Raw genomic sequence first — 12,064 nt, 5'->3', positions numbered from 1 at the left:
CCCACCACATTGCAGCAGAACCCAGACCCAGCCAGCTTGATCCTCTACTCAGTGATCCCCCATCACCAGTAACAGTGGATGCACCCCCCAGCACTACCTGCAACAGTGTTTTGGACATTTTGAAGGGAGCTACAGGCTTGTAGGAGCATGATCAGAGAGAATTCAGGAAGCCTTCCCAGAGGAGGTGATACTCAGCACACTGCTGATGTGCAGGAGTTTGCCAGGCAAAGAGGAGAACTAAGGGGGCTCAGAAGCCTCCTATAATGGCAGCAGGCTGCCATACGGCCTGAACTCTGTACAGCCCAGACCCTACCTCCTCCAGGAAGCCTTCCCTGACCCCATTCCCAGCCTACACTCATTCTTCTTGCCCCAAAAGCCCTGCAACTCTTAGAGCCTGAACCAAGCCTCTGGCTCCTGTTGCCTCTCCAGCTGTTTCAGGTAAGCACCTCTTGCATTTCTAATCAAGAGTCTGGGGTTCTGGAAGTCAGAGGTTTTGTCTGTGGCCAGAGTTCTTTCATTTTATACCTGATGATGTTGCTGAGAACCCACTCTCAGACTTAAAACCCTGAGCTAGGCACAGGGTTGGGAGAGAAAGAACAAAGATTCCAACCCAGGTAAGTCATTTCAATACAAGACAGAAAGTGGTCCTTCTTTAAGCAAAGCTGGAGCTAGTGCTGTGGGAGTTCAAGGCAGAGGTGGACACTCCTGGTTTGGGAAATCGAGTACTACTTTGGAGAAGGCAGTACTGATGACAGGCCTTCAAGGGTAGGTGTTTCTGGAAGAGGCAGTATAGCCACAGCTGATACAGCTGTACTGGCATGACCTGCAAACCAGGGCATCTAGTTTGTGTTCAGTCACACAGAGGTCAAGCCTCTCACTGTAGGGGAGTCACCTTTACCCCCTTTTCACCAAGCTCAGACGCAATATTATGGGAGTTAAGAGTTTAGGCTGGGGAGTTGAGATCATGAGTCTGGATTATGTACTGGTTGGGAAGCTAGGGGCAGTTCTGAGCCTCAGTTTCCTCTTTTGTGAAATAGGTTCCCTGGCTCTGATCCCTCATCTGCAAAATAAGGAAGATCATGGTAGAAATGGAAATAAAACTACAGTGCATAGATATTCAAAATATGTGAATTATGACAATAAAAAATCAGAAACAACCTAAGCCTCTAATTGTGGAAACATTAAATTATGGCATTCTCCAAAATAGAATATTATCCAGCCATTGAAAATGATCACTTTCATTTGAATGATTTTAAATGATGCTGAGAACAAAAGCTCAAATGTGTGGAGTGAGAATGTCAGAATATACAATTATAGAACTTGATCCCAAATACATAAACATTGTAATTAAATCTTCTGTCTCTTGGTGACCATATCTCATGGAAATATCTAAATGGATTTAATCAGATATAAAGGACAGATTTGGGATCTTCTGATCTAAAATTGAGGTTTGTGGCACACATGAAATTCACTCCAGGATGCCCTGAGGAGTACCTAGAAAAGATGTCCCACCATCCTTTGGAGCATGGGGCTGGAAGAAGAGGCCCCCTGGACCCTTGGAAAGAAAGGCCATGCCCTGCAGCTTAAAAACTATTAAGAGACGTCTGGCGCAGTGGCTCATGTCTGTAATTCTAGCATTTTGGGAGGCTGGGGTGGGCAGCTCACTTGAGGTCAGGAGCTCAAGACCAGCCTGGCCAACATGATGATAAAACCCTGAGTCTACTAAAAATACAAAAAATTAGCCAGGTGTGGTGGTGCATGCCTGTACTTGGGAGGCTGAGGCAGGAGAACCTCTTGAACCTGGGAGGCGGAGGTTACAGTGAGCCGAGATTGCGCCACTGCCCTCCAGCATGGGTGATACAGCAAGACTTCGTCTCCAAAAAAAAAAAAAAAAAAAAAAAAAGCCATGAAGCATGAAGAAAGAAAACAAATTATTGGCCCAACATAAGCCCCAAGCGGAAAATCACAAGGGTAGACGTTTCAAAATGCAGGCACATGACCAAGTAGTGTACCCAAGCGTGAGCAGAGGCCAATCCTGGTTATTGGTTCTCCCCAGTAATACCAAGGTGGCAGAAAAAGCAATGGAGAAATTGCCCCAACATGTTCATCCCTATGGCTTGTGGGATAATGGGAGCTTTTCGTTTTCTTCTTCACATACCTTTACACTCTCCAAGTAGGTGTGCCTTTTATAACCAGAATGATTATACATCTCACACACATTTGAGCCTTTTCCCACTCTTTGTGTCTAACAATCTCTAGACACAAAATCATTTTATGCACTTCAGAGTTCAATGATGTCAGAGACAGTATGTACAGGCATACTGGGGGCACCGTAATGGTGGACATCATGGCAGATGCTGTCTTCTCATTCCACAGTCATTCCTCCTCCTCTCTTCCCAAACAACCAGCATTTTGGGAGGCAAAGTGCTCAGTTCCGGGGCACTGAGTCTAATTGGTACAAACCAGTTACGGTAATCCCATCATCCTTGCTGGTGATTGGGCCAGGAATAATCATATGACCTTGACCAGCCAATGAGATGTAAGGGGAGTGTGCAGGAGTCGGGAGGATTTGAAAGGCGGAAGTGGAGGTGGAGAGAGCCCCGTGCACCCGCGGCTCCAACCGGAGCCAGTTGATATTCATGGGAGATGCATGTTTGGAGCCAGAGCAGCCATGCTGGGGCCATGAAGGGAGACCTGGCTTAGACCTACAAAGGGCTTGGTCCTGGTGACACCACTGAGCTATGGCCTGGCACCCTGGACTGCCTGAATGTCCCTGTTTTAAGATACCGCAGGTCAGGTCAGATTTCCTGCCGCTTGCAGCCGCAGTAAAGGCAATGGCCTGATAACGCTGCTTTCTCAGGACTGCTGATGCCTCCACCTGGGAGGTGCTTGCGGGCGGGGAGCGTCCCTACGGAGCCCCGGGTTAACCCGGAGCCAAGCTGACCTCTGTCACTCTAACAAGCAAGCATGGACACTCCCTGTGCACCAGGATTCAGCAGACCGGGCGCAGTGAGCTCTCCCCAGATATCCGGAGGACCCAGCAATGGGCCTTGCCCTGGGAGAGAGGCTGAAACTCCATGCCCCGCCAGTGGCCCACCCCAGCCACACCCAGTTGGCAGGACCACGGTTACCTCGATCTGGGGTAGGAAGGTGTGAAGGGAAGGCAGGTCCTGCAGGCTGGCAGTGACCTCCAAGAGCCGCTGGGCCAGGGCCCTCCACAGCTGCAGATCCTGCAGAGGCCGCTGGAAATGCTGCCACAGCTCCACCCCTGCAGCATTGCGCAGCCTGGCACTCTTCCCCTTCAGGCTGCGAGGAGCGTGGAGGGAGAAAACGAGGGAGGAGAGAGAGTGGGTTCAGTCCAGGGATGAGGCCTCCACCAAGACCCTCAAGAGGCCCAGGGTGCACTGCTCCCAGGGTGGGCCTTCTCCTATCTCAGTTGCTGGGAGTGTCTGCAGCAGTAGACACAAGATGTAGCTGGAAGGGACTCTGGTTAATATTACTATGAAAAGGCATCAGCAGCAGGCCTGGGGTCTTCCTGAGGACAGACACCGGGGCTCCTTGGGACCTATAGGCTCTTATATAATTTACATTCATGGGCAAGATATGGTGGCTCACACCTGTAGTCCCAGCACTTTGGGAGGCCAAAGCAGGAGGATCACTTGAGGCCAGGAGTATGAGACTAGCCTGAGCAACATAGCAAGACCCCATCTCTACAAAAAAAAACCAAAAATTAGCCAGGCATCATGGTGCATGCCTGTAGTCCTAGCTACTCGGGAGGCTGAGGTAGCAAGATTGCTTGAGCCCAGGAATTCGAGGTTGCAGTGAGCTGTGATTTGCACCACTGCACTCCAACCTAGGTGACAGAGCAACACCTGTCTCCAAAGTAAATACGTAAATACATAAGAGGCATGAGTGTTCTCTGATTCTATAGTAGGTATAAAGAGCTGGGAGTTTGAAGCCAGACAGGCCAGCTATGCGACCTTAAGTGGTTCAATATTAATAAGCCTCAGTTTTCTCACCTATGAAATAGGCAACACAGTGTCCCTCGCATATAATCATTTTAAGTGTTAGATGAGATGACACATGGAGACATTATTCTTCCAGTAACAGAAGAATAATTAATTCAGACTGGCCCTCCCACTGAGTACAAAAACAAAAGGCAAAGAAAAAAATTGCTTGATCAAAGTTTTAAAAAACAAGTAATAAAAATGTGAGTCTAACATCCAAAGCTACTTTGACCCTGAGGGCACTTGCCAATCTGGAAGAAATAGCTGCAAAACTGACTTAGGGTTTTGGCAGCCTCTCAGGATAAGAGTCTATCAAAAAGGGGCAGATTCTGAAAACAGCACCTCACATGAAGCTGGGATCGCAAAGGTCCATGCCCTCAGGATAAAAATGCACTGCAAGCAAGCCAGTCCAACAGACGGATAGCCCAGCTGCATGACCAGGGAATACAAGCCTTGAAGATAAATTATGGAGACCCTAGACTAGTCCTGCCTGCCCCCAGGCATCTGGCAGAAGCAAAGAAAACCCTTTCTTGAGTAAGATAACGTCATTCTAGGCCCATTTAATTTCTACAAATAATTTTTCTTTTCTTTTTTTTTTTTTTGAGACGGAGTCTCGCTCTGTAGCCCAGGCTGGAGTGCAGTGGCCGGATCTCAGCTCACTGCAAGCTCCGCCTCCCGGGTTCTCGCCATTCTCCGGCCTCAGCCTCCCGAGTAGCTGGGACTACAGGCGCCTGCCACCTTGCCCGGCTAGTTTTTTGTATTTCTTAGTAGAGACGGGGTTTCACCGTGTTAGCCAGGATGGTCTCGATCTCCTGACCTCATGATCCGCCCGTCTCGGCCTCCCAAAGTGCTGGGATTACAGGCTTGAGCCACCGCGCCCGGCCAATAATTTTTCAAACACAATGTCCAGCACCAAGTCATAGGAAACCAGTACCTGAAACCTCAGTGAGAGAAACCAGAGAGAGAGGAAGACCCTTGGCCACTCTGTTTCCCTGCCTGCTTCATGCACAGGAAATTCAACCCCCCAACCCCAGTCCTACCCCTACTTTAGCATCCCATGGGGGATCCAGGCCACTGCCCCAGTTTTATAGATGTGGGCCTGAGCATGCTGTGGGATGAGAGACACACGGCAAAGAAGGAGCTCCCTTCGTTCATTCTGAAAGAGCTCCCTGCACCAGGCAGAGGTGGGAGACGCACGACAGCTGTGTGGACAGTTGTACCATGTTCAGAACACCTCGGAGGCTCATGCAGTGAGGACAGGTAACAGATTTCAAATCAACACTTGGCTCAGTTCCGCACAGGGAGGATACAGGGCTGCTGCTTTTGCTAAACTAGGAAGCTGGAGGTCCTGCTGTGCCTGAGCCCAGAGGCTGAGGGGGCAGGTGGAGGCTGGTCTGGAGACAGCTCGGATGTTGAAGTCAGCACCCGAAGGCAGGGGAATGGAGTCTGTCTATTGAAAAGTCCTCCCTTTGGGCCATCACCCCTCCCCAGTGCTAACCTGCATAAAGAGTCCATGATAGGATGGATGGCTCAACCAGTAGCCTGGATAAATGCAAAGTTCAGGCCTCCTTCTGGGAGCAAATGCAGAACAGTCAAAGGGGACAGTGTCTGAGCTAAGAGAGAACCTGCAAAAGCCAGTCATTGAGAGGTGCAAAGAATGATTTAGAAGTTACTAGGTTGCAGGAGAAAGCAAGCCTGCCTTCTGGAGATGGGGAAATGTGGGTTCCAGCACACCCTGAGTCCCACCGCCCTCAGCCTTCCCAGATACCTCTGATACTCCTGGATGGCAGCGACGACACTGTCAGAGAGTGGCTTCAGGTCATGGGGGAAGACAATGAGCTCCTTCAGCTGGGCTTGCAGCCGGTCCACCCGGGGCTCCTCTGAGGCCAGCGCCGCCCGTGTTGCCTGCAGCACATGACGATACCACAGCAGGAGGATGAGGCTCCTCAACAGGATAACTGTGTGTGTGCAGGGGGGTGACCATGGCCAGTGGGGGTGGGCCAGGCTGGGCAGAAACTGTCACCAGGGGCAGGAACTTGGGTCCCACTCTTGAGCTCAATCCCTGTCCTCCCATCTCCAGCTCCATGACCTGGAACTCAGCCTTTCCTGTCTGTTGCTGGGCTACGGTTCTGCTCTTTTGTATCGCCTACCTCCCAGCATCGCCATGGCAAAGCTTGGAACCTAATGATACAAATAACTAAGGGACACCAATGCCAGGCTGAGCGCCCTGGGTGTCCCATTTGTTTAAGCCTCGCAACAGTCCTGAAAGGCTAGTCTCTGTGTCCCAATGTTATTTACAAGGAAACTTGGCCTAAGAGCTGTCTGATGGTTGCAGAGTCTGCAGATGGTGGACCTGACATCAGAGCAGGGCCTCTTCATGCCTCTAAAGGTGCCTGTGAACCCGGTTATTATTCTCAGCAGGCCTAGAAGATATTTGCATGGACTATTCCTAAGTTGCTTCACTTCAATGTGTGCAGACACTCCAGACACAGCCTTTCCCTGCTGTCCTGGGAAGTTCTGCATTTGACCGTGATCTGCAGGACTCCCAGTCCCTTGCTTGGCCCTGCTCAGTAGGAGGCAAAGTGGGGTAGTGGAAAGTGCATGGGCTTTGCCACAACACAGAGCTGGCCTGGAGACCCACCTCTGTCTTTTCCTAGCTGTGCACTTTGGGCTGTTTCCTCATTGATAAATGGGGCCACTTTCACCAACCACATGGGTCGGGTGATATGGACAAGGTACTTGGTACAGAGCAGGGGTACATTGGTCCCTCCCCATCCCCAGCTCCCTCAATCCCAGGAGGCAGCCTTGTGCTTTTGCCCTTCTTGACCATACCGACCTCTGCTCGATCCTTCATTCACGAGGAACTGGGGGCAGCTCCAATTAGGCTTAGCCTGGGGTGACCCACGGATGAACAGGGTTTAGAGGATTAAGCTCAAGGGAGAAAGCACAAATAGAGGGAAGGATTTTAGGCAGTGGCTGGGGCAATACGGGCATAGTGGCTGCCACTATGTAGGCAGAAGGACACCGAATCTGCCCAGCCAGCCCTGTTCATTCTCAAAAATATTCCTATCGCTATTCAATTAGTTAGCAAATATAATGACGTCTATGAAAGTTTTCACAGACCAGACACAGTTGGTTTGTGGGAACTGGCAGGTTGAAAATCATTCATGAAGAAGCCCAGCATATCCGTGGTCAGGAAAGCTGGCTGGCCAGCAGGAATTCAGCCAAAGAAGCGCAAGGGTGCAGAGGGTGAGCAAGACTGGGGGCTGCCCTGGAGAGAGGCCTGTCCCGGCCACTGGAAGGCCCATCATCAACTTGAGGCAGTACAGGAACACCCAGGGCCCTCATTCCTGGGAACGATGCTGCCCCATGGCTGGGTGGCCTGGCTAAGCATGACCTTTTTCTAGGCTCACTTCCCTCCTTGTAAAAATAAGACTGCATCCCTTCTAGCTCTGACATGCCGTGCTGGGACCTGTCCTGTTATCAGGTTTAGTTTGCTGATTCCTTGGGAGGCTCAGGAGGGTGGACCCTGCCAGGTAGTTGCATTTCTGACCTGACACTGGATAAGCCACAAATCCACCCTGACTTCAACGTTCGATGAAAACAGTCTCCCTGAAACAGACAAGGGTCCTGTTCTGACCAGCAGAGGGATAACGCAAGTCACACCCAGCCCTCTGCTCTCTCGGGAGCATCCCAGGGTTGCAGTCCCGGAGGGGACAGACCCACTGATGTCTGGATTCCTGGTCTGTTCCTCTTGCTATGTTAATTTTCTAGAACTGGGAGCCCGATCTGGCCCAGTGGTTGGAAGCATATGACCTTTAGTCAGATTACGTGGGTTCGAGTTAAAATCCCTATCTCCACCTATTGGATATATAACCACGGGCAAGTTTCCCAGCCTCTCAGTGCTTCATTTCACACATAACAGAAGTTAAAGTAATTTTCCCAAAGCCACTCGGTTAGCAAGGAGAGAAACTAGGACTTAAACCCAGCTAGTCTGGCCCCAAAGTCCCCATCCCTCACCACTGTGCCATATCACCTCCAACGAGCATTGAGGCACACAGTCCTAAAGGGGGGGACAGTTCCCTTTGCAGGAAGGTGATCACTGCAGGATAACCTGTTCTGCTACAAGATCGAACGAGAAGACAGCCCTGAAGAATACGTGCCCTTTGTTTCTCCCTACAAAAAATATTGTTGCATATGGGCAAAGATTAGAAGGAAGAGGAAAAATATAACAACGGTGGCAGAGTGCAGGTAAGATCTGGGATGGCTTCCCTTGGAGATATCGCCTCTCATGGAGTCGTGATCTTGAGTTAACAATATATACAGACAGAGGTGGGGAGGGCCGTTGCTTATTATTTTAAAACTCTCTTTATCCACAAGTCAAGCTTCGGTGCGTACACCTGCAGGGAGGGTTGGGGAGCCTCTGATGGGATGTCGTGTCTGGTCTGGGAAGCACCCCCGCCACCGTGGGCCTCTGCTGCTTGGCCTCCCAGAGGCCCATGTTTGTTCCCCATCATCTCCACACTAAGAGTTTCCCCTTCTGATCCAATATTCCCTGTTCCACGCAGAGGAAGCCCACATCTTATCCCACCACTGGGCAAGAGACTAGCTTTGAGGCCCAACCCTGGCTGCCTCATCCACCTCTGCTGTTATTTATTCACAGACCCACCATGTGACTCTAGGGATGCTGGGGGAAAAAAATCTCTGCAGGCCCCAGCCTCCTCCTCCAGAAAATGGGGATAAACATCCAACTTGTCTACTCCCCACTCAGGGAGCTGAGATATCAAGAATCCTGGAGAAGCAGAGTGAGTGTGCTCAGGGCTCAGCCCGATTCTCCATCACAGAGGAGGTCTGAGTGCCAGGACCCTGGGGCATAGACGGCAACCCGGGCTTCGTGACTCGGCCAGACACGCTTACCGAGTAGCGTCTCCAGTGGGCCACCAGCTCATCCTCGGTCCCCGCCTTCGCCGCAGGCTGCAGACCCTCCTGGGCCAGCCTCTGCAGGACCATCCCGAACTCGCTGAGCTCGGCCTCCAGCTGCTTAATCTGCTGCTCAAAGGCTCCCCTGGACTGCAGCAGGCCCCGCAGCCGCTCCTCCTCCTCCTCCCAGAGGGCGCGCAGCTTCTCCAGAACTTTCCTCATCTCTTCCAGTTCTCCGGTGATCTTCTCTGCACCCAAAGGAGAGGTGTTCCGAATGACGCCCACAGACTGCTCCTCCAGCCTCTCCAGAGACTGCTCGCCCCTGGGAAAATCTTTGGCAATGTCCTGAAGAGGGTAGCGGGGGTGAGGGAAAAACAGGCAGGGAAAAAGAAAACAGTTGGTGCATCTTCCAGAGCAGACCTAGGACTGCCCTGTAAAACACTGATTCCTAGAGTCCCGTGTTAGAGCCAGAGGGGCCTTCCCAAGGGCTGGACTGTCTGCCTTAAGCAGCATGGACTCACCACCTGAGAACCTGATTCCTTCCCCATAAGTCTTTTTCAAGCCATTTGATTAAGTCAAGGAGGAAGGCTCTGTTGGGTGCTTCTGTCTTGAACACTTTCTGACATTTGTTTATCTTCCTTTCCACACCTTCAGCTGGAAACAGTGTGGAGCCAAACAGAACCAAAGGCTCCATTCGGTTTCATTGTATTTATTTATGTGGTTATCTGCCCATTTGGAATCGGCACCATCTTTTCCATTTATGACAGTGATATGTTTTCTTTCTAAATAAATAATCATCAGTTTTTTTTTTTTTTAAAAAAGAGCCCATTTAAATACAAATATTAAAGAAATAGTTCAGGTACTGCACAGTTGTGGCAAAATTTATCAAGTGCTTCTTGAATTATTAAAGACATTCTACCCACTCACTTTGTGGAGGGAGTCAGGGGCTCACTGAAAGCCACACAGCAGGTGAAAAGTGGGGAGCTCACTCTCCCAAAGGCAGACCTGGTGCCTGCACCACGGTTCTTCTCCCTTGGCACCATTGCCACGTGGGCTGATTGCTCTGTGCTGTGTGGGGCTGTCCTGTGCACTGTACAGTGGTTTTGCAGCACCCCTGGCCGCCACCTGTATGCAGTAGCAGCATCCACCCCCTCTACCCTCTTAGGACATTGCCAAAGATTTTCCTCGGGATGAGGAGTCTCTAGATACTGCCAAATGCCTCCCATTTGAGACCACTGGCCTAGACCGTGCTTCTGTGGTCCTGGGTTTCCAAATGCTCTGCTGGCCAGGGATTTCCATAAAGCCTCTGAGGACCCAAGCGTTTAGACTAGATTCCACGCTTCTCCTCACGGGGGTCTGTGGGTACTTATATATTCTGTGGCACCGAGCACTGTCCTATTAAAGAAACTATGCCATAGAATCCACCCTCTGTGAGTGTCCCTAGGGTCCCTCTGGTTGAGACACAGCTGGGGATTACCTGCAGTGTGGAGAGGCGCTGTGTGATAGGCAGCTTGCATTTCCGCCCGAGGCAGCCATTCACCTTCTCCACCACCGCCTTCAGCCACAGTTGGAACTCGTCCACGCCTGCCTGGTAATCCTCATGCTCCCGGGCTACCTGCTCCAGCAGATCTACCCGGTCCTGCAGGAGGAGGAGAATCACCAGCCATGAGGGTCCCCAGCCCAGACAGCCCAAAGGCCAGAAAACCCGTAGCCTGCCTCTCTGTGTGTGTGTGTGTGTGTGTGTGTGTCTGTGATTGTGTGTGTTGGCAGGAGGTGCAACCAACCCCCAGCCCTTTCTCTAGACACAAAGAGCTCTCAGATACTCTGTTCTGCCTTACAAGCAATATGCCAAGAGACTTGGCTTTGGAGACCAGAGCATGTTGGCACTGGGCCCTGTCACTATGCAGCTGGTTATCTTGTTTGCCACATCCTAGGAGTGGCATTCAAGACTGAGGCACGGCAGCAGCAACAACATTAGCACTACTACTACCTCATCACACTATCGTTTTGAGCACTCACCAAGGTGCTGGGCATTGCTCTAAGAGCTTGACACACACGAGCTCAGCGAACTCTCCTGACCACTCCATAAGGTGGTACCATTACAATCCCAGTTTGACAGATGAGGACACCAAGATACAGAGAGATAAAGCGATTTGCCCAAGGGCACCCAGCTAGGAAAGCGCCAAGATTCAATCTGAGCTGGGTTGAATGCTAGAAACCAGTATTTCTAGCTCCATTACACAACAGTGTCCACAGGGTGTGCAAATCAATGGCAAGTTGCCCCATTTCCCCATGAATACGGTGATATGTATTGCATGGGTTGGAGTCATCTCTATTTTCAGCCAGTCCCACCAAAGGTCTTAACAACACAGGGGCAAGATGATGTCCTGAGGGTGGCTGACATTTGGAAAAATGATGGTGTCCCTGCTATGAGCCAGACTGTACTCCTAGAGACTAAGTTTTTCAAAACACGCCCTGATCACAGTGCTGTCTCCCCATATTCCTTCATGGCTCCCCACTGGCCCCAGGCCCAAGTCCAATCCTTGTAGCCTATCATTTCAAGGACAGGTCCCCATGATGTAGCTCTGTGGTCCAGCAGTCAGGACCCTGGGGTTGGGATCCCACTGCCTGTGGCTTGAACCTTGGCCCCACCTTAGGCACCTGATTAACCCTTCTGTGCCCAAGTCCCCTCATCCATATGGTATGGTTAATAACACCTGCCTCATTGGGAGAAAGTGAGATGAAATGGGCCAGAGCTCACACAGCTCCCAAAACAGAGACTGGCAACTGGTAAGCGCTTAACAACCTCGAGGCATTGCTGATCATCTCCTGCCTTCTCCAAGCTCTTCTGACACCCCCAGCGGGTGCCCACCTGCAATACTAACCCCAGGCTCCCTTCTCACTCTTGAGGCTGTGCCCATTGCCCCAGGCTGAATTAACGGCCTTCCGTCTGCGTTCCCAAACCACTGGGATGCAACTTCATCACAGCAGTTGTCCATGGCATCATCACCCACTGGGGGATCCAGGAGGCCCCTAGAAAAAAGGCTGCCCCTGTTATTTCATCTCCCGGGGTCTAGCTCAGGGCATGCTCCGGGAACGCTTCCTGAATGGCAGGAAGCACAAATCTGGAGTGTTTG

General features: G+C 51.1%; 1 protein-coding gene across 10 annotated transcripts in view; it reads right to left on the bottom strand.

Moving 5' to 3' along the window:
- SYNE3 (spectrin repeat containing nuclear envelope family member 3) overlaps window positions 1-12,064 on the bottom strand; it is a 124,930-nt gene that overhangs the window by 38,333 nt on the left and 74,533 nt on the right. For all 10 annotated transcript variants that reach the window (XM_050799021.1, XM_050799028.1, XM_050799023.1 and 7 more), the window contains 4 exons: window positions 10,405-10,566; window positions 8,925-9,272; window positions 5,776-5,912; window positions 3,132-3,306 (listed from right to left, as the gene is read on the bottom strand). In XM_050799021.1, coding sequence (XP_050654978.1) covers window positions 3,132-3,306; window positions 5,776-5,912; window positions 8,925-9,272; window positions 10,405-10,566 — 822 coding nt within the window. The remainder of the gene's footprint in view (window positions 1-3,131; window positions 3,307-5,775; window positions 5,913-8,924; window positions 9,273-10,404; window positions 10,567-12,064) is intronic.

The sequence above is a fragment of the Macaca thibetana genome, chromosome 7 (genome assembly GCF_024542745.1).
Source record: "Macaca thibetana thibetana isolate TM-01 chromosome 7, ASM2454274v1, whole genome shotgun sequence".
Taxonomy (NCBI): domain Eukaryota; kingdom Metazoa; phylum Chordata; class Mammalia; order Primates; family Cercopithecidae; genus Macaca; species Macaca thibetana.
Note: the sequence above shows the minus strand (reverse complement) of the source record. Positions and strands in the feature narration are given on the sequence as shown.